The 26,641-nt window shown below is 44.7% G+C and overlaps 1 protein-coding gene across 1 annotated transcript; it reads left to right on the top strand.

The window, feature by feature from the left end:
* Positions 1-16,488: 16,488 nt before the first annotated feature.
* Positions 16,489-22,377, top strand: sla1a (Src like adaptor 1a). Its single transcript, XM_030346813.1, has 8 exons — positions 16,489-16,615; positions 17,058-17,197; positions 17,837-17,936; positions 18,453-18,539; positions 18,968-19,071; positions 19,795-19,926; positions 21,446-21,569; positions 21,792-22,377. The coding sequence occupies exons 2-8, from the start codon at positions 17,131-17,133 to the stop codon at positions 21,976-21,978; spliced, it is 801 nt and encodes a 266-aa protein (XP_030202673.1). The 5' UTR covers positions 16,489-16,615; positions 17,058-17,130; the 3' UTR covers positions 21,979-22,377.
* Positions 22,378-26,641: the final 4,264 nt, after the last annotated feature.

Raw genomic sequence — 26,641 nt, 5'->3', positions numbered from 1 at the left:
AGCCCCACCCAGTTTTCTAACCTTTCCAGAAGTAATGTATGGTCTACAGTGTCGAATGCAGCACTGAGGTCAAGTAGCATTAGTATTGAGGTTTTGCCAGAGTCTGTGTTAAGACGGATGTCGTTTACAACTTTAATAAGGGCGGTCTCAGTGCTGTGCAGGGGTCGAAATCCTGATTGGAAGGTGTCATAGCAATCAGTTGATGCCAGGAAGTGATTTAGTTGCTGGAGGACAACTTTCTCAATGATTTTACTTATGAAGGGTAGATTTGATATTGGTCTGTAGTTGTTAATAATAGAGGCATCTAGGCTCCGCTTTTTTAAAAGGGGTTTAATAACTGCAGTTTTCAAAGCTTTTGGGAACTTGCCTGACTGGAGAGAGTTGTTAACTATCTGCAATATGTCTACTGCTAGGCAGTCGAAAACATTCTTAAAGAGGTTGGTAGGTATAGTATCAAGGCAACAGGTGGATGGCTTTAGTTGTGTCACCGTTTCCACAAGATTTTGAGAGTCTATAACATCAAAGCATGCCATCCTTGCCACGTAATTTTTGCCTGAACAGGGTGGTAGTCCAACATTTTTGTTTGACGTGGAGATATTGATGGCGCGTCTGATACCTTCAATTTTATCAATATAAAAAGCTGCAAACTCATTGCATTTCTGCGTGGAATGGAGATCAGGTGGAATTTCTGTTGGGGGGTTGGTCAGTCTGTCAACAGTTGCAAATAGGGTTTTTGCATTATTAGTGTTGGTTTTAATGATATTGGAGAAAAATGTTTCTCTAGCATTTTTTAAGTCTAAATTGTAGGCACGGAGGCTATCTTTATAGATATCATGGTGAATATAAAGTTTTGTTTTACGCCAGATGCGTTCAACCTTCCTGCATTCTTTTTTCTGTGCTGTTACAGAAGCAGCTTTTCTCCAGGGTGCCTTTTGCTTTCCAGAAATCGTTTTAACCATATAAGGTGCAATGACATCTATGACTTTCAAAATTTTCAAACGTTTTCTACAAGATCATCAGCAGAACATGGGTTTAGAGGTGGTAACAAGGAGATGGCCTTTTTAAAAAGTACATTAGAATCTTCATTGATATACCGTTTTTTGACAGTGTTTGATTTTGTCTGTATGTCGGGAATAAAAGATATGTTAAAGAAAACACAAAAGTGGTCAGACAAGGAAGGATCAGTCACAGAGAGATCAGAAACATTGAGGCCCTTTGTGATAACCAGGTCTAGAGTGTGCCCCTTACAATGAGTAGCCTATTTCACATGTTGAGACAGTTCAAATGTGTCCAAAATGGTAAAAAGTTTTTTTGCACACTTGTCATTCAAATCATCAGTATAAAAATTGAAGTCACCAGTTATAACTAGACAGTCAAATTCTGTGGAGATGCTAGACAATAATTCTGTGAAGTCATCGAAAAAAATGTGCAGAATATGTGGGTGGCCTGTAAATAATTAATAGGAGAACTCTGGGGGAGCATTTCAATACAGCACTAAGGTATTCGAACGATGGAAAATCACCAAATAACATCTGTTTCCCCTGAAATACACATAGGTCCACGAGACAGGGTGTCCCCCTTACCCCCCTTTTATTCTCCATTGCTATTGAGCCCCTTGCAATAGCCCTTCACTCTAACACTCAAATTACTGGAACAGGCAGGAATGGCTCTGAACAAAGGGTCTCACTTTATGCAGATGATCTTCTTCTGTACATTTCAGACTTAGCTGTAGCCATTCCTGCTGCACTTTGCATGCTGAAATAATTTTGTTTTATGTCAGGATAAGAGGTAGCAGAGAGATAAGAGGCAGCAGAGAGAGAGGACATGTTTCCCATTGGAAAAAACTACTTAATTCATTGTTCAGATCTACTTTATTTATTTTATTTCATGATCATAATAATTAACAATATATAGGTTTTTTCTGTCGACCTCCATCGCTCGATTCAACAATACATTTTGGCACTTTTTATGACTTCCGGATCTGACCGCAGCAAAAGCCTTGGACTTTCCTATCGCCTACATGCCTCTGTAATCGGATATCTCAGGCACGGAGACTGGGAAATGCACAGACTGCACCAAACTGCGACAGACAGTGGCTTTTGTTTGAAACGAGTCTAGCAGCATTAGAAAAATGCAAAGGACTCCTCCAGGATACAGTGCTGATAGGTGAGTTTGCTGAGCTAACTCAGACAAATACACAACAAGATGATCGAAGCTACACTGTAACCTTCCCGAAGCTGGACAAGAGAGAGACAGTTCCAGCTGCGTCTCACTGGCACAGAGTCGGCGCTAAGCCAAAACAACATACCAAAGTGAATCAACAAGTTCAGTCAACGTCAAATGCTAAGCTACCCAAAGCTAAAGTTGCATATATCAGCCGGATAAGCCCGTCACTTAAGTTAACCCTGCCGCTGAAGAACCGGTTGGTGCCACTTCAAGAGTCCACGAACGCGTCGGCAACCCGTGCACCCCTGAGCCCCGTGATAAGTCCTGACGGACGGTGCGGACAGAGACGGAACGAGAACCAGTCGCCATGGAGGCGAGCTGCGAATGTGTCGGCCACCCGTGCACCCCTGAGCCCAGAGATGCGTCCGGACAGACGTTGCAGACAGAGACGGAGCAAGAACCAGTTGCTATAGAGGCGAGTTGTGCATGCGTCGGCCACCCGTGCACCCCTGAGCCTCGAAATATGTCCGGACGGACGGTGCTGACAGAGATGGAACAAGAACCGGTCGCCACAGAGGGAAGCTGCGCATGCGTCTGCCACTGTACCTCAAGCCAACCAGGGCCCATCTCACAGAAAGCAGATGAATCAGAAACTCTGATTATAGAAGACTCAACCATCAAGGATAAAACCGGTAAGAAGATCAAAACATGCTACTTCCCAGATGTGATGGTTAGTGATATCTAGCCACAATCATATAGGAAAACCCCAAAATCTCACAGGTTATTGTGCGTGCAGGACTTAATGATATTCAAAGAGAACAGTCAGAACTTCTGAAGAGGGATTACTGATCTCTTGGTCATACTGGACAAAATACACATTGGGCCCTATTTTAACGGTCTGAAACGCAAGTGGGAAGCGCAAAGCGCAAGTAGCTTTGTGGGCGGTTCTACGGCGCTATCGCTATTTTACAGGCGGATAAATGACACTTGCGTCGCGGCGCAAGTGTCAAAAGGGTTGGTCTGAAGCAGCCTAGTTACCCGTAGGTGTGGTTTGGGCGTAACGTCCAACAAACCAATGAGAGTGCCAGCTCCCATCCCCTTTAAGAGCCATGAGCGCATTTGAATCGGACGAGTTGATATTTTGACAGCGCGGCTGCAGTCTCCGATGAGACAAATGCACATGAATTTCAAACTGCAAATGGCTCAGTTTATTGCCAAATAATATGGCCTAATTCACACATGGAATAAGGGGTTTTCTTCCACAACTTCAGAAATACTGAGTCCTCAAATACATTTCGGCAAAGAAAACGTATATGATATAACATGTGATATGCGGTAACTGTGGTTCTATTTAATGATATACGCAATACATTATAAACATTGTTTCTTATCAGTATTGTATGCTATCCTAATATGCATGTGTCCCCGCGGTAATACATTGCCATTGATTGTATTATGCGTTACGTGTTTAGTTTGCGTGTGTTTAAACAGAGCACACACGCGCGCATTCATTCATTCTTTACACTCACTCGCGGTAAAACAATGTTTTTCACGATCAAATTCTCATCAATCCTAAAAGTTATGGGCATGTAGGCCTACACGATGTCTCTGTCAAGAAAATATGTGTTTGCTGTACGGTGTTTGCAGATGCATTGATTTAAAAGTACAACTTATTACCGCTGCATCAGCTGTTCTTTCCCAAATAATTTACCAAGAATGTCTAGGTAGATGGGAGAAGCAAAGTGTATACGCGAGGTGCACAAGCAATCCGTATGCATCGCATGCGCATGTATGCATGCGCCCTTAAAATAGCATCTGAACAACGCGCCACTGACTTTAAACCAGGTATTTCCTGGTCAGTAGCGCAATGGTATTCAGAAACGGCAAAATACCGTTTGCGCCAGAACACGCCTCCTCCTTCCGCCGAACCGCCCCTTGGGGCGCATGATCAATCCCTAATTTACCGGCGAGTGGCGGTGGTGGGAAAAGAACGCTCTGCGCCAGTTGTATACTAGCAACGACACATGCGCCAGTGACTAAGTCACTTGCGCCGGATGCAAGATAGGGCCCATTAAGTCATTCATCCGTGGACCCATACCAGCAGTTGACAGGGGAATAAACAGATTCAGTCGTCTACTTGCACTGAATACATGGCTTTCCAGAGTCTGCAATGAAAGAGGAAGGGGCTTTATTGACAATTTCAACTTGTTCTGGGGGCGCACATATCTTTTCAGAGCAGATGGCCTACACCCAAACAGGTTAGGTTCAAAACTGTTAAAGGACAATCTTCTCTTCTCGCTCCCCCACAAAATCTACCCTGCCATGGTCTGACGCACAGGCCACCGCCAGAGCACAGGTTGAGAAGAAGCGAGACTAGATCCTCCCCCACACATCTACTCGGCCACTATCTGACACACAGATAGCAGACAGACCACAGACCTTGAAGAGAGACAACAGCCTGCCTGACGCCATGGACACCGTGCCTTCCCCCATCGCTGATGCTGGCTTGGCGAGGAACGGCCACCCCCCTCCTCTGCACTCCCCCATCGAAGATGACCTCCAGCCTCATCTCTCCCATAGCCACAACAACAACTCCAGCTCCACTGTCTCCTCCCTTTGTGATTTTCCAACTGAATTTAAGAAACTGGAATATGTTGGCATCAAAATTGCATCTGTGTCAATGATAGCATCGCCACGTCATGGCCACAGGCTGATAACACCCAAGAGGATGGCGCCCCAGCCCCCCCCCCTTTACCGATATTAGTCCTGAGTATTACTGAGACAAAAAAGGGTTCAGCCGTAGACACAGTATAAAGGAAGTTTCGCATAATCTGCTGAATCCAAGGTTGCCCACGTCAAAACATGGCAACTTTTATCATTCCTGCCGTAACCACTAAGAGAGTAAACAAAGGGACACACTACTAACCTCACAAATAATAATAATAATAATAATAATTGATCCGTTTTATATAGCGCTTTTCTAAATACTCAAAGACGCTTTTCAAATAAGATAGGAATACATACAGACAGTACAGATAATCAAACAAAAGGGAAAAAAATAAACAACACCACAACAATAGGCAACACATCAAGAGAGCGGGAGAGAGTGGAAGATGGCGGAGGATGATTTGTCAAATGTTGTAGGTGGTCCTGAAGAGATAGGTTTAAGTTGACCTTTGAATAAACAGAGTGTATGGCCAGAGGGAGGGAGTTCCAGAGGGTAGGGGCGGCGATGGCAAAGGCTCTGTCCCCCAGGGTGCGATACTTGGTCTCGGTGATGGTGAGAAGGTTGGCATCAGCGGAGCGGAGGCGGCGAGTGGGGGAGTGGCGATGGAGGAGATCTGTTATGTACGAGGGTGCAAAGTTGTTTAGCGCTTTGTAGGTGGTGGGGAGAATCTTGAAATTGATGCGTTGTTTTATTGGGAGCCAATGAAGTTGACGGAGGATGGGAGTAATGTGTTCTCTGGAGGGGGAGTTAGGTGTGGAAATATACCAGCGAATCACATTAATATGTTTTGGTCGTGTTCAGCTCTTCATGCTTATTGGACTGTGATCTTTAGCTCACTAACAGAGGTGACTTGGACTCTTATTGAGCCAGATGCTATCCCAGCTCTCTTTGGCATCCCTCGGTTAGCTTTGCCTAAATCACAAGCAGAACCACAAAATCTACCCTGCCATGGTCTGACGCACAGGCCACCGCCAGAGCACAGGTTGAGAAGAAGCGAGACTAGATCCTCCCGCACACATCTACTCGGCCACTATCTGACACACAGATAGCAGACAGACCACAGACCTTGAAGAGAGACAACAGCCTGCCTGACGCCATGGACACCGTGCCTTCCCCCATCGCTGATGCTGGCTTGGCGAGGAACGGCCACCCCCCTCCTCTGCACTCCCCCATCGAAGATGACCTCCAGCCTCATCTCTCCCATAGCCACAACAACAACTCCAGCTCCACTGTCTCCTCCCTTTGTGATTTTCCAACTGAATTTAAGAAACTGGAATATGTTGGCATCAAAATTGCATCTGTGTCAATGATAGCATCGCCACGTCATGGCCACAGGCTGATGACACCCAAGAGGATGGCGCCCCAGCCCCCCCCCCCTGTACTGATAGTAGTCCTGAGTATTACTGAGACAAAAAAGGGTTCAGCCGTAGACACAGTATAAAGGAAGTTTCGCATAATCTGCTGAATCCAAGGTTGCCTACGTCAAAACATGGCAACTTTTATCATTCCTGCCGTAACCACTAAGAGAGTAAACAAAGGGACACACTACTAACCTCACAAATAATAATAATAATAATAATTGATCAGTTTTTTATAGCGCTTTTCTAAATACTCAAAGACGCTTTTCAAATAAGATAGGAATACATACAGACAGTACAGATAATCAAACAAAAGGGAAAAAAATAAACAACACCACAACAATAGGCAACACATCAAGAGAGCGGGAGAGAGTGGAAGATGGCGGAGGATGATTTGTCAAATGTTGTAGGTGGTCCTGAAGAGATAGGTTTAAGTTGACCTTTGAATAAACAGAGTGTATGGCCAGAGGGAGGGAGTTCCAGAGGGTAGGGGCGGCGATGGCAAAGGCTCTGTCCCCCAGGGTGCGATACTTGGTCTCGGTGATGGTGAGAAGGTTGGCATCAGCGGAGCGGAGGCGGCGAGTGGGGGAGTGGCGATGGAGGAGATCTGTTATGTACGAGGGTGCAAAGTTGTTTAGCGCTTTGTAGGTGGTGGGGAGAATCTTGAAATTGATGCGTTGTTTTATTGGGAGCCAATGAAGTTGACGGAGGATGGGAGTAATGTGTTCTCTGGAGGGGGAGTTAGGTGTGGAAATATACCAGCGAATCACATTAATATGTTTTGGTCGTGTTCAGCTCTTCATGCTTATTGGACTGTGATCTTTAGCACACTAACAGAGGTGACTTGGACTCTTATTGAGCCAGATGCTATCCCAGCTCTCTTTGGCATCCCTCGGTTAGCTTTGCCTAAATCACAAGCAGAACTGATAGCTTTTGTAACATTGCTGGCCAGACGCTTAATATTAATATATATTAATCTCATAGATAGATAGATAGATAGATAGATACTTTATTAATCCCGGGGGAAATTCAAGTATCCAGTAGCAGCCGAAAACACACATAAAAACAGTGCAGATGGATGTGCAAAAATACAGATATAAATAAATATAAATAAATAAATAAATAAAATGTCCATTGTTGTTATCTATTGTCCTCCCTGCCTTTACTGGGAGCTGTTGTACAGTCTGATGGCCAGGGGGACGAAAGAGTTTTTTAGTCTATTAGTGGAGCTGGACTGGGACAGCAGTCGGCCACTGAAAACACTCCTCTGCCTGGTGAAGGTGTCATGCAGAGGGTGGTGGGTGTTGTCCAGGATGGACAGCAGTTTGTCAAGGGTCCTTCTCTCTGCCACTGTCACCAGAGAGTCCAGCTCTGTTCCCACTACTGAGCCAGCACTCCTCACCAGTCTGTCCATTCGACCAGCGTCTCTCCTCCTGCTGCTTCCTCCCCAGCAAACCCCAGCATAAAAGAGCACGCTGGCCACCACAGACTGGTAAAACATCTGCAGTAGTTTTTTGCAGATGTTGAAAGACCCCAGCCTTCTTAGGAAGTACAGACGGCTCTGCCCTTTCCTGTATAAAGCTTCCATATTTGCTGTCCAGTCCAGCTTGTCGTCCAGCTGCAGTCCCAGATATTTATAGGTCCTGACCACCTCCACATCGACCCCCTCGATGGACACGGGTAGGAGATGTGGTTTCTTCCTTCTGAAGTCCACCACCATCTCCTTGGTCTTGGAGGAGTTCAACTGCAGATGGTTGGACCTGCACCACCTCACGAAGTCCTCGACCAGGCTCCTGTACTCCCCCTCCCTTCCATCCTTGATACAGCCAACTATCGCAGTGTCGTCTGAGTATTTCTGCACATGGCAGAGCCCAGAGTTATGCTGGAAGTCGGATGTATACAAGGTGAAGAGGACGGGAGAGAGCACGGTGCCTTGTGGTGCTCCGGTGCTGCTGACCACAGTGTCTGACGTGGAGCCCTCAGTCTAACGTATTGTTGTCTCTCTGTGAGGTAGTCCGTAATCCATGTAACCAGGAGTGGGTCCACTCTCATCTCTGTCAGCTTGTCTCTCAGCAGGAGGGGCCGGATGGTGTTGAAGGCGCTGGAGAAATCAAAAAACGCGATCCTCACAGCGCCGCTCTCCCTGTCCAGATGAGAGTGGGCCCTATGGAGCAGATAGAGGATGGCATCCTCCACGCCCACCTTCTCCTGGTATCCAAACTGCAGTGGATCTAGTGCGTGGTGGACCTGGGGTCTGAGGACATGGAGCAACAGCCGTTCAAATGTCTTCATAATGTGTGATGTTAGTGCTACATACTCTGTGGATAAAAGATATTTTTAATAATTTGCCACTTGAGAAACTACGGTGTACACTCAGAGGTTCTTCAAAAAAAATTGAAATATGAAATATGGGGACCCTTCTTGGCCTACACAAAGAAAATTACTTTTCCAACTTTCCCTGAATAAGATGAAATCTTATTTTTCAATTTTTTTTATTTTTTATCATTATTTTCTATTCAGACTAAAATAAAGACGCGGAATAAAGACGCGAGGTCACAGAGCTCTAGAGCTTACTCCATTTATTCAACTAACTCACTCATGCATGCGTGACTCACATCAAGAGTGCAAAACCAATTAGAACATGGCATCCCGTAAAAATGCGTAACATAACATGCATTGTAGCACAATGTCAAACATAACATTTCTCCCCCCTTCACAAGAATTCAAGTGTGATACTCAGTCTCAAAGTCCTGCCGGTCCTGTGCACGGACAGGGCGGGGCTCAGGTGGGGCACTGGTCTCAGGGTTTGGCTCCGGGGCCCCTTGCTGGGCAGGAGGCAATGGCGCATCAATTTGCAGTGAATCCCAGGCCGCAGAAAGGTCTGACTGCCGGGCTGAAGAAGCTGTTGCAGGAGCTGGGATCAGGCCAGGTGCAGGAGGAGCTAAACCCTTGCGCAGACGGCTGCCATGCCAGCGGGTACCATCTACGAGCCTGAATGTGGCAGGGCCAAGCTGCTGGCTGACTTGCATTGGCTTTGAACAGAATGACAGCAGCTTGTTGTTGCAATGGGGTCGTCAAATTCTGACCCAGTTGAGTGGCAATGGCTGGTGGTCTGGCTCACCGCCTCTGGTAAAACCGGTTCTTCATCTAGCCCTGACGTGTATTGACCCTTGCTTGGGCCGGGTGCACTGGAGTGTGGACCAGACCAGGGCGAAGCCTTCCAGCGGCAACAGTAGCTCCCAGCCCAGCATGAGGGAGGCCGGAGAGACCCCAGTGGTCGAGTGTGGGGTAGCACGGTAGTGCAGTAGTGTCTGGAGAAGACTGGTGTTGAACGTGCACCCTTGAGCCAGGTGACCTAATTCCATTCTTTAGTGACTGATTAAGCCCTTCAACCCCCCTGTTGGCTGATGGGTTACAGAAAGCTGTGCGAATATGGTGCATTCCTTTCTCTCTCAGGTAGGAACAAAGTTTGTGAGACACCATTTGGGGCCCATTGTCAGTGGTGATATTCTTAGGCGGACCCCAGCGAGCGAAACAGGGAGTCTAAGATGGAAATCAGTACCCCAGCAGTTACTGTGCCGGCTGCTGCCACCTCTGGCCACTTGGAGTGGAGGTCGTAGGTCACCACAAGAAATCTCTGGTGGTGCGGCACTACCTTCAGCTCACCACAGATGTCGAGTTGAATATGCTCCCAGGGTTGGGACCAGGGCCGGCCCTGACCAATTTGGCGCCCTAGGCGAGATTTTTCCTGGAGCCCCCTATCCTTTGGATCGCAGGGTAAATTTGACTACGAATGTTCATAAACTCAGAGAAGCTACAAAGCTTTGTCTTTGAGACTCCTTGATTTTAGATAGAAAATTAAACACACGAAACGTATTACAAACCAAGTAACAAGCAATGAATCATAAATACAATATGGTATGCACAAAATACTGCAGACGTTAGAACTTTTAATAATTAAACACTTTGCAGTAAAAAAAAAAGTCTTGAAAAACAAGTGACAATGAATCACTCAGACAATAAGGTATGCACAAAATACTGCAAAGAAATGCGTGATGTTTACTAAAGGCATTCATAAGCAAACTAATAGATAGAGTTCAGATTCAAATGATTGTAAATACAATTAAATGTAGTATGGTTTATCTAGTTTGGTTCTAACCAGAGATTAAACAAGCACTCAACTGAAGTGTAAAAATAAAAAAAATAAAAAAATACAATAATGTATCAGGGCTGTGCAGAGGTAGACGGGACAGCAGCACCTGATGCTGTGTCACTGGGGGTGGTACTGAAATATTTTAAAAGTGCATCTGAAGAGAGAAGAGAAGTATATGTGACAACTGCATGTTACGTTTTAATTAAAAAAACATGCTTGGTGTGCTCTACATGAGACTAATATAGACTAATAATGAAAATGTGATGATATTCATTCAACTTTATTGTCATTGCAATGCAATTCAGTCTAACCACAGTGCAAAAACCAGTAAAGTGCAGTGAAATGAATATATATGTATATATAGCCTATGAATGATATGTGAAAGCTAAGGTATGAAATATTAACAGTAATACACTTTAACTGCACTTTAAGACTGATGTAAACTTTAACAAACATAAACTGTGACACATAAAACCAAGTACTTACAACCACCCTATTACAATGTGGATGGACAACTAAAAGCATTTTAACTGACATACAAGCAGGAAAGACACCTGTAAAATAACACCTGAACAGGCCTAACGTTAAGTTTCCAAACGTCCCTAATGAATTTAAGGTGGAGTAACATTAACACACGTCGACTCAGCTATTTATTGATTATTAAACAATGTTGCTATCTTCCGAAGTAAGCTAGCAAGCTATCACTCTGCTCCAACAACGGTAACTACGATGCATTCAACTATTAATTTCATGCACTTCATCACATTGACATTACTGTACCTCTATCTTTTTCACGTATTTCATCCTCTTCTTTCCTTCTTTTCCTTCCTTGGGCGCCGGACGGCTTCAGTCTTTTGGACATAATTCCGATACAGCGTCATTAATCTTTTTCTTCGTCCGGGGTCACGGTCCGGTCAGATTCAGGCAGCTGGCCTCTTGACCCCGCCCCCCTCAAAGAGGGCAGGTACAGCCAGGCAGGCACCCAGAAAAAAGGCATCTCCATTATTTAATAGTCTTTGCTATGACTTTATGTTGCTGTGGGCTTAAATAATATTTCGAAATAATAGTAGTAATGGCACTGGTAAAAAAAAAAAGTAGTATTTATATATATATAGATATAATTTATTATTATTTTTTTTCTTTTTTTTTTCTCCCCCCGTTTTCGGCGCCCCCCGCGGATGACGGCACCCCTAGCATTTGCCTATACTGCCTATGCCCAGGGCCGGCTCTGGGACGGCCAGTCCAGGGGCTGCATTGGTGGGGGCGGGGCTGGGGCCCTGGTCTTGCCACTGAGAAAGCAGGCTGTGCAGTCTCTGACCAAGGTCTCAATGTCTCAATGTCAATCCCCGGCCACCATACCAGGTCCCGGCATCGTTGTTTGAGCCTGACTATGCCCAAGTGGCCCTCATGCGCCATATCAAGGACATGCGCCCGAAGGACACTTGGGACCACAGCGCAGAGCCCTCTTGCAACACAGGAGATATTCCAGCATGCAAGTTGTTTGCAAACCCTGAGGTAGGCCGAGAGTTTGTCCGGCACATTGTTAGGCCAGCCGTTCCTAGTGTACGAGGCCCCCAGGAAGAGAGTAGGGTTGGCGGCTGAGGCGTCCTGCAGCTCACTCAATGACAAAGTTTCCTGCAGAGGCGTGTGGAGGAGTTGTATAATGTTATGCTCTGCCTCGTCAAGCATGGGGACTCCGGTGTGGGTGCGATGATGGAGGGAGATAACAGGTCGGCCACTACTTTGTCCCTTCCTGGTGTGAACTGAAGTCAAAAGATTTACTGTTGTAGGCGGTCGGCCCAGCGGTGCAATCTGAGTGGTTTGTGGCCGGTGCCTGACGTAGCCAACAGGGTGCTGACGGCTTGGTGATCAGTCCTTAACGTGAATTCACGTCCATACAGGTACATGTGCCAGCGTTCACAGGCCCAGAGACAAGCCAGTGCCTCCCGTTCTCCCACAGAATACCGTTGTTCCGTAGGACTGAGTGCACGAGAAGCAAAAGCGATTGGCCTATCCACGGCACTCTGAAGTTGAGACATCACGGCGCCTATTGTTATGGAAGAGGCTTTGCACGTCACAAGTGTGCGGCTGGCCGGATCGAAGTGTGCCAGGATTGGTGGTGAGTTGAGCTGCATTTTCAGGCGATGGACTGCCTGGGAGCATTCTGGAGTCCAGGTCCAGGGCTCATCGGTTTTCAGTAGTCTGCGCAGTGGAGAAGTTGTGTTGTAGTACTGTGGTAAGAAACTGAGATAATACGCATTCATGTCCAGGAAGGAGGCAACTTGCGCTGGTGACGTTGGCTCAGGTACGCGTTGGATGGCCTCCGTGGTCGACTGAAGTGGGCTTATACCCCCTGCTGAGAGGCGGAACCCCACGTAGTCGATCACAGAGGCCGCAAAGACACATTTGTCAGTGTTCAGCGTAAGGTGGTGCTCAGCCATGACGGTGAACACTTTCTGGAGACGCTCATCATTGGTAGCGGCATTGATTCCATGGACAACAATGTTGTCAAGGTAAATGGCCATGCCAGGGATCCCAGCCAGGATGGAGGCCATGATTTTTTGAAAGCAACTTGTGGCTGAACTTAACCCAAAAGCCAATGCGTTTCTAGCGGAGCACCCCGTCTTGGGTAATGAAGGCTGTTACGTTGCGGCTATCAGGATGTAATAGCACTTGAAGGTATCCTTGGCGAAGATCCAATTTAGAAAAAAACTGTTGACCCATGGAACTGAGCCAACATAGGAATAAAGACGCAATGTCACAGAGTTCTAGTTGGAGCTTACTCCATTTATTCAACTAACTCACTCACGCATGCGCAAATCACATAAAGAGTGCAAAACCAATAAGAACATGGCATGTCGTAAACATGCGTAACGTAACATGCATTGTTGCAGCAATGTCAAACATAACACAGACATAAAGGCTGAATGTCGATTGTATTTTTTGTTTTTATTATTTATTGTTGCTTTGTCTACTTTGATGTATGCTTGTTTTTTCTTATATATATATATTTTAATATATTTATATGTTTTTGTTTATGTGTAATATAGATGCTTATACATTCTTTTTATCAATTTGCACTACTTTAAGCACTGTTTTATTATTTCATTAGATTATCACTTACAATTACTTTATCTGTTTTGTTGATTTACACAAAAAAAAGCAATAAACAAATATCATAAAAAAAAATAGTGTTGTAGCAACATATTAATAGTTTGATGCCAAAATTGGGCCAAACAGTAAAGGCCTCATAGTTTATATTAGGCTTTAACACTGGTGGCACTGGTTTACATAGATATCTCTGTGTAAAGTTTTCTTTTCAAAACATAATAGTCCCTTGCCTGTAAGAACAAGCACCAATATATAACCTGTAAACTTGTAATAAATCCTGCACTAATATGAAATCTTCACTAATAATGTTTTTAGGTTTGAACTGATATGCTCCACCTGTAACTGATTCCTGAATCCTTCTGCTACTAGTAAGTGTTTAATACAAGGTCGGCTATGCTTAAGAAATCATAATCATTAGATCACATAGCATTTTAACAAGTGGTTGGGTGTTGTTACTTACATCCGAGTCCATGTGAACCAGACCATGAGGCCAGAAGGGCCTGCCTTACTGCTAACTGAGGCTTGACCTCACCTACTGCAGTACCAGCCAACGTCCTCTGGCACTTCCTCTGTATGGCTCTGTGTGAGGCTTCTCCTTTAGTCACTTCATCTTCCTGTTACAGGTTTCTGGGAATTCCTTGTGTTGCACATCTTGTGTTGCTTATTAATGGAAAGCCTAAAGGTTATGACTGAGTTCATTCTGACAACAATTTTGTCCCTCTCTCTAAGTGTTATGATTATTATGATTATGATTTTTATTTTCATGTGACACTTATATAATATAATTATTATTGGGACAACGAAAATTCTACTGCTAGCTAAGAATTATAATACTAATACACATTATTATAATTATGTTATTATTATTCTCTGTCACAACCTTCTACCTTTTGCCTTGGCAGGAGAAGGTGGCAGTGGAGCAAGAGCTACAGGGATGGAAAAAAAAACACAGCAGTTCTCAATGTGGAAACTACATGAGCTAAGTCGACTGAAGAATAATAAACTGCGGCCCTGTGGAATAATATTACAGCTAGGATCCCTGGACGGCCATCTTAGATGAAGACCCAGGTGGTTTGTGTTTAAACTGAGCAGCAGGTATATTTTGACTGAACATATGGTTAAATGTTAATTAAAACCGTTTGTTATGAAAGCTTTCAGGTTTATTTTAGCTTTTTTTATAAGCAAAAGATCAAAATGTTTTTGGGAATATTAGCTCATATACCTCAGTTAACAAGGTTTCCTAGAATAGGGAGTAGAGCAGCAAGACAGCGTTTGATTGGAGGGTTTAGGGTGCATTTGTTGGCTTGATAGCTTGTTCTTAGTGGAAAATAAAAGTGGTGAAACACATTTTCCAGAAACCTCTAACAAGTTTTCCCTCAAAAGAATAAAACGGTGTGTTGGAAAATCGGATATTGCAGATATCTCACTGATTTAAATGTGTATATGTTTTATGAATAATCAGTATCAGTATTCAGAAGGAGGAGGAAAGCTTCACTAAACAAGTTCAATGTTTTATTACTTAGTAAAGATGCAGTGGCAACCAAATACGTGATAAAATGCCATGCATAGAATACGGAAACACACACAGGTTCAGAGGGAAGGAAATGTGAGAGAAAACTTTCTCTGGTGCCAAATTTCTCTGTGCCATTAAAAGATCTTGATCCTGATTTAACTTTATCGGCTCGGCGATTCACAGTGTGTGGGTGTGTGTGCTTGCATGAGTGAGCGAGCGAGAGCGTGTGTGTATGCACGTTTTGGTGTGTATGAGAGAGAAAGAGAGTGTATGTAAATGTGTGTGTGTGACGTGTGTGTGTGTGTGTGTGTGTGTGTGTGTGTGTGTGTGTGTGTGTGTGTGTGTGTGTGTGTGTGTGTGTGTGTGTGTGTGTGTGTGTGTGTGTGTGTGTGTTAGTGAACCACCCATGCAGATAACCACACTGGCCCACTGTCGGGAAGGAGCTTGTGCTACCAAACCACACATCAAAGCTGGTGTAAGCAAATACCCGGCCTTTGTTAACAATGTTTTAAGGGGACTTTCTAAACATTTTAGTTGACTCTAATGTACTCTATACAACACTCAGGTCGTGCATGGTGCTATACTATTACACTCAATGAAAAAAAATCTGTGAAGCTTAGTCATCGTGATACCGTGATATTAATTTTGATATCGTATCGTATCGCAATAAAAATGTCATTTCGTTACATCCCTAGTGATGACCTTCCATTTAGTCTAAATGGAAGGTCATGACTTCGACAACGTCTAACTGATCACTGTTTTGATTGTTTTTGTTTTATTTATTACTTATTGCTTATGTTTATTTATTTATTTATTTATTTATTTATTTTTTTCCACAATGTCTTGCTTTTTAAAAAATGTATGATGACTATATGCTCTGTAAGGTGACCTTGGGTGTCTTGAAAGGCGCCTCTAAATTAAATGTATTATTATTATTATTATGACTAAGCTTCACATATTTTTTTTGTGTGCCGTAGAGACAAAACATGTTCAACTAGGCCTATGATAGGCCTAGTTGAACATGTTTTGTCTCTACGGCACACATGGCTAGTAAAAATAGTCGGAAAGAATTGAGTTGTCCTGTAAATTCATCACTATGAATTAAAAATACATAGATATAACATTGCTGTCTTATGTCCCTGAACTCAAGCGCGGTTATTTTCATAACAAATCCAGACGTTTGGCAGCCATTTTAGACCATAAAAAGCTGCTGGACGTGGATTGTGATCCGTGTTCTCTTAACAACACCACATTTATACATTATGTTTTCCGTTTAAATAAAATGTACAGGAACCCTGATGATTTATTTGTTCGACACGCTCAAACACCCCTAAACACCCCATAATAACCCCTACTCATAGGGGGGGGGGGGGGTTTAAGGAAATCGTCTGCCTTTCTTCTGTTGTTCAGTCATTGTTTTCTTCCTCTTTACAGTAGAGGAAGTGGGTGTGTCCCCACCAGTGACAGCAGTGTTGTCGCCTTACACCTCCCATCGCCTCCTATCGTGGCAGACAGACACCCTTCGGCCCGCCGTAGCCATGACACCCCAGGGGGCCCTAGACTCCCCGTCCAGCCCCAAGCACAAGGTATAGCTTCATGTGTGTGTGTGTGCACGTGTGTGTGCATGTGTGTTTGCCGTTTCCATGATGCCTTATACATTGAATCTTCCTTCAGTGGATTGTGTAATCGTACAAGAGTGCAGAAACTGTTCTGACAATTGTCCGAAAGGGGGATGTGTGCTGTGGTGTGTGTGTGTGTTTGTGTGTGTATGTGTTTGTGTGCACATTGGGCAGTAATAGTTGTTCCTTTTTATTGTGACCATGGCAGTTAGTGCATAGGTTAAATGTGGTTTAATCGGATAACCCATTTCCCCTATTTTGTGAAGAAAGAACTCGCACATTGGTCAACGAGAAGGAAGTCGCCAGCGTAGGCTGGGAGGGTTATAAGCATAGGCATTACTGGTGCTGCACCTTAAACATCAAAACAAGCACACAAGTGTCTTTGTTTAAATGAGCGTTGTGTTCAAAGTGATGAATTGAGGGCCGTACGGTGGTGTCTGTGGACCTGTGTCGGGGCCCGGAGAGTCTGCTCTCTGCTGAGGATGGGAAACCTGATTAAAGGGGCTGCCAAGGAGGCCAACGAAGAGGAGCCAGACATCACACACAAAGGTAAGACACTCGTCTGTCTTCAAAGTTGAAATCAGCTCTGCTCAGCTCAGTCATTTCTGTAACCTCCTAGTTGCAAGTCTGTTGTCTGTTGTGAGTCTGCTGACACAAGATATGTATATTTTTCCGGTTATTCTACTCACAACTCCTTTGTGAGTCTTTGCGTTGTCTTATCATTGATAGGTTTGTTGGTGAGTCAGACATAGAGCAGGTCTGGGAAGGCCGTGACACATGAAGAATGGAACAGCTTGCACAAAGCTGTGTAGTAGAAAACTAAGAGCTCAACGGTGTGCCTCTGACTAACCGAGAAACATACAGAACAAAATATCTAATAAACACTTTTTAAACATATTACATATAAAATGGAGTGAAAAAAAGAAGCAAGATATTTACACAAAGTTTAAGTATTTCAACATCGATACAGGGAATGTATTTCCTTATCCAAACAGAAAATAGTTTTTTTTTTCTGTCTTTTTCTTTTGCTGTAACCTGGAAACGATAGGTTGCTGTAAAGAGTATGTCCATTTTATTAGCGTGTTTATGTCAGGGGTACAGTGCCCGTGCCCAATACATACATTGCATCAGAGAGGGCTCCAAGCTAATGTTGCGCGGCTGTAACCTTGTGTCTTGTCTCGCTGGCAGGTTTGGGGGGGGAGGTGCTGGTGGTGACAGGCGACTACCCCTCGCCTCTGGTCAGCAAGCCCATCTTCAGGATGGGAGAGAAGCTGACAGTGCTCGCACAGTACGGCACTGTTACTGCTCTTATAATGATGATGTTATTGTTATGATGAGGATAATTGTCATTTTCATTATTTATTGCTGGATCTTATATATTTGTGTTTTATATATATATATGTTGTGAGGCAGGTAGGATAGTCACGTAGGGGTAGGATGTTGATTGGAGAGGTTTTTGGTTCCATGTCTAGTGTCCTCAGCCTAAGCTGTAGGCATCCTTGTGATAATTGCCACTCACCCTACCTGCTTATTAATGACATGGAACTGGAGAAACTGGAAGTCAATTAACATTAAGCAATTACAGTCTGTTATTTAATAGGATTAGTGAAAAGTATTGAATTAATAAAATAGTAAGGAGTAATTATTAGACCTTAAACTAGAATTATATCAAAACTAACATGCAATGACTATTCTCTTGCTCTTTCACACAATTGCTCTCTGTCTCTCGCTCTGTGCTTTAGGCACTACATAAAGAGAAGTTCAATCTGGCACACTTTGTCGTAACCAATCTGTTTCTGAGCAGAGAGGCTTCCTGGTGGAGAGTCCGCTCTGTCCGAACACGAACTGAGAACTACATCCCCAACACTCATGTTGCCAAAGTGTACCATGGGTAAGATGTACAACACTGTAGTCTTGTAACAGTCATGTGGTCGGCCGCGGAAGGCCTTGGGTGACACAAACATCCGTCCATACAATTCCTTCATAGTCAATTCCATCTACTTTCATTGTAAGATCGATTTTCTACTGGTTGGAAAAAAATAGACAAATCCGTCACTATAGGCTACTGTTGAATAACATTTATTATATATAATATTTTTGCATAACCACGCATCTAGATTCTAATTTCAGGGCCTCATGCCGGAATAATTAGTTTGTATCAATGTGTTTATGATGTTAACGGCCGTGCAATCATATCGATCTCCTTGTCTGCATCAAATAATATTTGCCTAATTGCAATTTAAAGAATTTGTTAGCAACTGGTTAATTGCTAATAGCTAGTTGTAAATAGCTAATCAGTGGCATGGGTTGGGTCCGCAGCTGGCTGTTCGAGGGGCTGGAGAGGCAGAAGGCAGAGGCCCTCCTGCAGATGCCCTGCAACGTGCTGGGCTCCTTCCTGGTGCGGGAGAGCACCAGCGATAGAGGTGAGGCAACACTACATATCATGCATGCATTCAGAGAAGCAAGACGTCAACTGGAAAGTTCCCACGGATTACATTGAGTCATTGGACAGTAACAGCATTGTTCAAGTGCTCCTCGTCCAGGCGTGACAGAGGACGTCGAGTAAAGATCTCATCTTCAGGCCACAGATGACAGAGACAACATTTGCAGGCTGTAGAATGTGAGGACCTCCTTAGTCGAAGGCTGGAAAAAATCTGAGCGGCACGCTGCACGTTTTTCAAGTATTTTTCATGTGTTCAAAGGAGGCTGTTCAAGCATCAGGCAAAATGCACAGTTCTCGCTGATAAGAATTACAAAATAGCCGCCACAAGCTTCTGAAAAACGTTCAGTGTGTTCAGGGGCTTATGGTGCGCAGAAGATAACTGCTGATGCAATATAATTTCCCACAAAAAACTAAACATTTACCTTTTCTAAGCGCCTTTTTCCATTGTGAGAGTAGGCACACATTCCTTGACTACGTGATTTCTTTGGATATGGAACTAGATGCGAAAGTACATGTGATGGACACTTTTACACTCCCAATGAAGGGGAAGTGCAGCTGGCAAAGTATCTCAAGAACAAACACAGCACACAGCATTATTTAAAATAAGAGGATATAAACAAATGCAACATCAACAGCCTTATTTCACACAGAGTAACTGAGGTATGTGTGACGTTTGACGTGTGAACATGCTGTCTCTTCCCAGGTGTGTATTCGCTGTCTGTGAAGCACAGGGGCGTGCAACACTACCGCATCTGTCGCATGGACAACAGCTGGTACTACATCTCCCCTCGGCTCACCTTCCAGTGCCTGGAAGATATGATCTCCCACTACTCTGGTAGGGGTAGAAAACGGCTCAATACACCCACACACACTCACACACGTGCACACACACACGCGCGCACGTGCGCACATGCCTGCACGCACACACCTGCCATCAAACACACACACACACACACACACACACACACACACACACACACACACACACACACACACACACACACACACACACACACACACAATGACCAACCACAATGATAGATACCACAATGCTCTAATTTAAGAGATATCGATTAGAAACACAGTTGCATAAGAAAAAATAAAAGCCATTTCAGATCAGTTGAATGAGTATGTTTGTGTACAAATGTTCCACTAAGGACACATTTATAAAGATGAACAGGAAATGATATTCACCATTGCTTGTGTAGTGAGACTATCAGACCCATGCAAATAACAGTCAGAGGCTTTACCCTAAAAATAGCAGACAAATGATCAAATCCCCAAATTCTCAGATTTGGCTTATGGACCAAACAGAAATTACGGCAAAAGGGGGGCTTTGTGGTGGTGAGTGGCTTGGAGACCCCTGTCCCCCTGGTGGCCAGGTAAGGGAACACTGTGTTTTTGAAAAGATTTAAGACGGAGTACTACTGGCGCTATTCCACCGGCGGGTACGCTTCGGACCCAGCACGCACCGACAGTACCCTTATGGTAGGGCGGGGTTTAAGCCGGAGAGGATAGCCGCGGATATCCACATAAGCATTGTGACCTCATAGCAGCCCGACACAGTGTAGCCTGCTAATAAATCCAAGGAAAAAGAAGAACGCAACACAATAAAAGAGAAACAATGAAGGACGTCGAAGAAGGAAACTTTTGCGCAACATTTTCTTCAATAAACGAAGCTTCCGCCATTATCCAGATATACCTTGCAGGTACTGCGTTTGTTTGTTATTATCCCCCTGTTGCACGGAACTGACGATTCTGTTGACCAATCAACGGACGGCGTGTATTTCTCAAACTTGCCGGCACCCTTCAGGCGTCTCAGTACCCCAACGGAGGAGTACTGCGAGATGAGTGCAGCTCAATACGGCTCAGTCCGGATCACGCCCACTTTTGGCGGTGAGAACGTGACCCTTGCCGCACCTTTACAGACTGAACCGACCCGCACCCTCCGGTGGAAATGCGCCAGACAAAGAATGGGAATGGACCGAGAAGGTTTAACAGACCTAAACATGGATCGGTTCTAAAGCACAGCACAACGAAATGTGGCATGTCAAGTGTTTAGGGTGTTTGACTCCCAACTGGGAGTTGCCAGGTTCAAACCCCAATGTATGCACTTCTGCCTACACTTCTGCATCCTTGAGCAAGATGCCTGACCTCCAACATTAATGACATCACAAAAACCGATATCAATCGCTTGCGATAAATTAATCTGCAAAAATAACAAAACCGTAGCAGAATTTCCCAAACAATTATCAGCAGGAATATTTAATATTGTGTGTAGTCTAACCAAGCACATTTGTCCTTTTGGTGGTCGACAGTATTTTCCCGTCATGTTGCGGCTCTTCCATCCCCAGACTGTGCAGACGGCCTGTGCTGTACCTTATCCTGCCCCTGTCTGTCTGGGACCTCAGCAGAGCAGCCAAACACAGCTCCCCCGGTGGTGATGCGCCGCAACTTCAACTGGAAGGACGTTGACAGGTAGGAACTTGACGCCAATAAAGACGATGCTGATGGAAATCATGGCATTCATCATGTTCTCCTGCCAACCCCTCGCGGCATCGTACAATCTTCTTATTTTAAATGTGGTCTGTGCACAGCAACCATTCCAAGACAATTGTGTACGACTTTTGGAATCATGTTAAACACATAACGTCCATATTTAAAAATAAAAATGTTCTTCTCTGCCTCACATTCTGGCAGGCGTACTTTCCATGAGGACGCTGACGGCGTTGGCACGGCGATGAGCTACGGCGTGAGGAACAGCATGGCCGCCTACATGTCCCTGTCCGGCGCTCTGGAAGGCGGCAGCCAGAAGAGGAAGAACCGCAACAAGAAGAGCAAATCTGTGTTAGTGCCGAGCTGGGACTACGACCCAGACGATGTCTAGAGGGCCCGGCCTGGCGTCGGCGCGTTGATCCACGAACAATCGATACATTTGAAAAGAACAATGATTGACAGGTCTGAAGGCTGGGTCTGTCTGTTGCTGTGGACCTCCCAGGTACTCCCCATACACTTTCGTTGTCATTGCATTGTATATGCATTAATGTTACATGAGACAGTATAACATGGTCCAGATAGAGTTATACTGGACAGTGGACTGGATTTGTGCACAGGTAGTGAATTTTCAAACTTCTTTCTCTGTCTTGCTCTTATAAATACATCAAAATGAACAGTTTTCATGTTTGTGGCTGTTGATGACAGAGTTATATTATCTCTGAGATGAACGACTGCGAGAAGCTAGGTGTAGAATAACTGATTATTATTAAATCATTATCATAATTTATGATTCAGGAGATGTTTTCTTTCTCGTCTGTTTTTCTTTGCAAATTGTCCATTGAAATGTACACAGTACATCCATTCATCCATAATATGTATAAGTCATACGCGATATGTAATGGTTTGCGTGTGATGAGTGCCTTGTGTGGCAGGCTGGCCACAAACAACTGTTTCCTAGTTCCCCTTAAAGGGCAACTTCACCCATTTCACATAAGCTTTGTATTTTTAGAACCCCCCGCATATTTTTGAATGGTCTAGCATCATTTCCTTATTTTCTGGAGAGACTGGAGAGATCCGTATCGATCTCCAACACTTCCTGTTTTTTATGACGCAATATGACGATTTTTGCGTACAAGAAAATAGGAAGTGTAAGAGGGGATGATTCTCGTACGACTACAACCACTAGTCCCACCCCCCTCTAGGGGGTGGGACCCACTGACGCTACAGACCTATTAGAGCAGTGCCAGTGGGTGGGACTTCACCAGCAGAAACTAACATCCACAGCGTCTGAAGCTAAGATAACAGAGGCTGTTGATAAAACTGAAGTAGGCCTACATTGGCGGAGGGTACTCGATCTGACATAGAAGATGGCTCCATGCAAAAGTTCACCATTTCGAAAGAAATAGACGAGGGCTGCCGTATTTTCCGCACTATACGGCACACCGGATTATCAAGCGCACCTTCAATGAATGGCCTATTTTAGAACTGTTTTCATGTATAGGGCGCACCGGATTATAAGGCGCATAGAATAGAAGATACTGCAGTCAAACGTTTGACTGGGGTTGCGTTATGCATCGACCAGACCGAGCTGTGCTAAAGGGAATGTCAACAAAACAGTCAGATAAAGTCAAACTTTATTAAGCGTTCTGACAACTCCGGTCACTCCCATGGTAACGATGTTCAAACGTTAATGTGCATATTAACAATATCTCATCAATATCAATATCTCTCAACAATAAGCTCACTTTTTCAGTTCATTCCCCGTCTACGAATCCCTCGAATTCTTGTGTGTCCGAATTAAACAGTTGGGCGAGTACGGCATCCAACATGCCCGGATCCCTCTCGTCATTATCCGAGTCAGTGTCGCTGCTGTTGACTGGCAGTTCAGTGATTATTCCTGCCTTCGTGAAAGCTTAGACCACAGTTGAGACTGTTATATCAGCCCAGGCATCCACGATCCATTGGCAGATAGTGGCGTAAGTCGCCTGGCGCTGTCTCCCCGTCTTGGTGACGTGTGTTCGCCTTCTTGGCCCCGTCCACACGAAGCCGATTTTTTGGGTGAAACCGCATAAAAAGACGCTTTTGGTGGACACGGGCTACGGCCACACCAAACGCGTGTAACGTGCTTAACTTGAAGCTTGATCATTGTGTGTCACAAAAATGGTTCAACGCGCCAACGCGCCTGTGGCTGCGCTGGATTTAGGAGTCCGAGGTAGGAAACCCAAATGCCGCCGTGTTTGGGTGCATGATAGAGTTTAGATCGGGTTAGATTAAATAATGTCGGATATAAATAACAATAATCGGGTTAAATAACTTCACATGGTGTGTCTGGTGTGTTTCCAGCATTCGTAGTGTTGATCAGCAGATAGTCCGCCAAGACGTTGAGGTTGCTTAGCAACCAGAGACGCTGTCCATGCAAGTGAATGGAGCGTTCCCTCTTCGTCATAAATATCAAACCAAACATCCTTCACATTCAACGAGCGAACATTATGAAATTAAAATGCACATTTCTTGCTAAAAATGTTTACATAAACGCATTTAATTGCGTAACTATGTTACTATTTCCACCCAGAATAAAGGAAGATGTCGGCCGTATGCTTCTGTGCAAGCGTCACTACTCTAGTGACGTCGGTTCAAGCTCCACGCTGATTTGTTCCATTAGTAGATGGAACAAGGAGGTGTCCGATAGGCGGAGATGATCAGCGGGAGTGGCCGCCAGCGAAGCTGTGCATGGTGGGAGTTGTTGTCTTCAATCCACAAGCGCCAAAAAGTCACTTTCTGCCTTTTCTCGGTCAAGACTGCACCAAAGTAGAATTTTATTTTATTATTCGACTACATATAGGACCCAATTGCAATACATATTCATGCCTCCACCGGTGAAATGCTCCTTTAAGAGGCCACATCTTCCTTTGCTCAACACCCACCCCTCACACCATATCCTCTGCACTGTTCAGCTTCGACGAAAAGGACATTAGCCGGTCAACAACCTTAGCCGGTCAGGAATTCATGTTGCCGAACGTCGTCCTGAAGGGTTGCCTAAAACCTTCAGTCGAGGACTCCACGGCAACGGGAGCCTCAACTGAAATCCTTGATTTGTGGCGAAAAAAAACAAACATCCGGACGAAACAGCTGCTAGTGTTCAGCGCTGGCCCCGGTGGACCTCGGCTCTCCAGGGCCGTCCGGCGTACGGCTGCAGCAGCGAACAACGTTAGTCTCAGGTCTCGCGAGGTGTTCTGTGTGGCCGCCATATGACGGCTCAGCCACATAGCACGGAAATCCTCTGTTCTGCACGGGCTATATTTAGACACGCCCGTGAGAAGGTCTATCAGTTAATAAAGAAGGAACAGAAGAGTTGAAGCTTTCGTACGTTTTCACCGTGGTTGTGTTTGCCACTCGCTCTTGCGTTGTTCTTTTCCCCAACCGTAGAAACTAGACAGAAGTGGTAGATCCCCATATTCAGATTGAAAGGGCCCGATCACAGACCGCTGCGGCTAGAAGTAAGTAAGGGGGACAGACAAGATGATGAACCCGTCTGCAAATTCCCTTTGAGTCACTGTCACTTTATCTTGCTGGAAACAAACACATATGGCTTTGTTGTGACGTGACTTTGGTAGTATTTGCAAATCTGTGTGATAATGTGTGTGTGTGTGTGTGTGTGTGTGTGTGTGTGTGTGTGTGTGTGTGTGTGTGTGTGTGTGTGCATATAAATGAAATGCTTCCATGACATGAAGGCATCTTTAGGAGATCTTTTTATGAAAGGGTGTGTGCGAGAGAAAAAGGATGCATGCGTGTGTGTGTGTGTGTGTGTGTGTGTGTGTGTGTGTGTGTGTGTGTGTGTGTGTGTGTGTGTGTGTGTGTGTGTGTGTGTGTCAATGCGTGCATGTTTTGGGGGGCGTGTGCACTATAAGACTTGTCGTTCCACACAGACCCGTATCCTGGGTATTATTACAACCTGTTGCCTCTGGGCGTGAGGAGGGTCACCACAGGACCCAGCCGGGCCTGGCTCATTTAGCACGCTGGAGGTTCATCAAGTCCTCCAGCCTCCTATGGTTCTCTCCCTCATCAAGAGACTGACTCTGCACTTTCTACCCGCTCAATTAACCCATTCGGATCAAACACTCTGCCTTTCCTGCTTCAAAGGCTCTCGTAAAAACAATATCTGCAAGCCACATACAAAGTAATAACGGCCCAGAGAAAGGGCTCAGTGTTTACCTGTGTGTATGTGTGTGTGTGTGTGTGTGCTAGTGTGCGTACGTGTGTGTGTGTGTGTGTGTGTGTATTTGAGCGTGTGTGCTTGTACATGAGTGTGTGTATGCATGCATGTGGAACATCAACCCATCTGTAATAGGAATTGGTAGGAAAGCCATATTGTCTGTATGTGTATGTAAGTATGTATATGTTGATGTCTGTGTGAGATTGCGTGCATCTGTGTGTGCATGTGTGTGTGTAGGTGGGATGCATGAGTCTGCGAGCGTACATGCATTTGTATGTGTGTGTGTGTGTGTGTTTGTGTATGTGTGTGAGATGGAAAGTAACACATCTGGTAGCCCAGGACTGCAGCATACGGATCCGTTTACAATCGGCGTGGGTACAGCCACGCACTAGTCACCTCACCGGCCTCCAGCAGCCATGTGGCAACAGTCATGGAAAATTTTAGAAACTGATTACACTTTCTGTTGTTAATGCAAATATCTGCCTAGATGACGTACGCACACTCTCTTCGGTCTCTCACAAGGCTCCTGTCGTGAATCACATTCAGATTATTCATAATGAGGTCGATAATTAAGCGGAACAATTAAGAAAATAATATTATGATAAGTATGTGAAGATATAATACTAAGACAGCCATATGAACAACATTCATTGCGAGAAGAAAAAAAAATACAAAAAAAATATAGCTGCAAGCAACGATGACGGGGTCCTACAATATGACGTGTATGGTGGAAGCCTAATGAATACCTGATGGTAAAACTGATTTGATATCATGCCATATCTCACCGAATGGTTGGATGATGTTAGACTTGAACCAACAACCCCAAGGTCATGAGTCCGAC

The sequence above is a fragment of the Gadus morhua genome, chromosome 22 (assembly GCF_902167405.1).
Source record: "Gadus morhua chromosome 22, gadMor3.0, whole genome shotgun sequence".
Taxonomy (NCBI): Eukaryota; Metazoa; Chordata; class Actinopteri; order Gadiformes; family Gadidae; genus Gadus; species Gadus morhua.
Note: the sequence above shows the minus strand (reverse complement) of the source record. Positions and strands in the feature narration are given on the sequence as shown.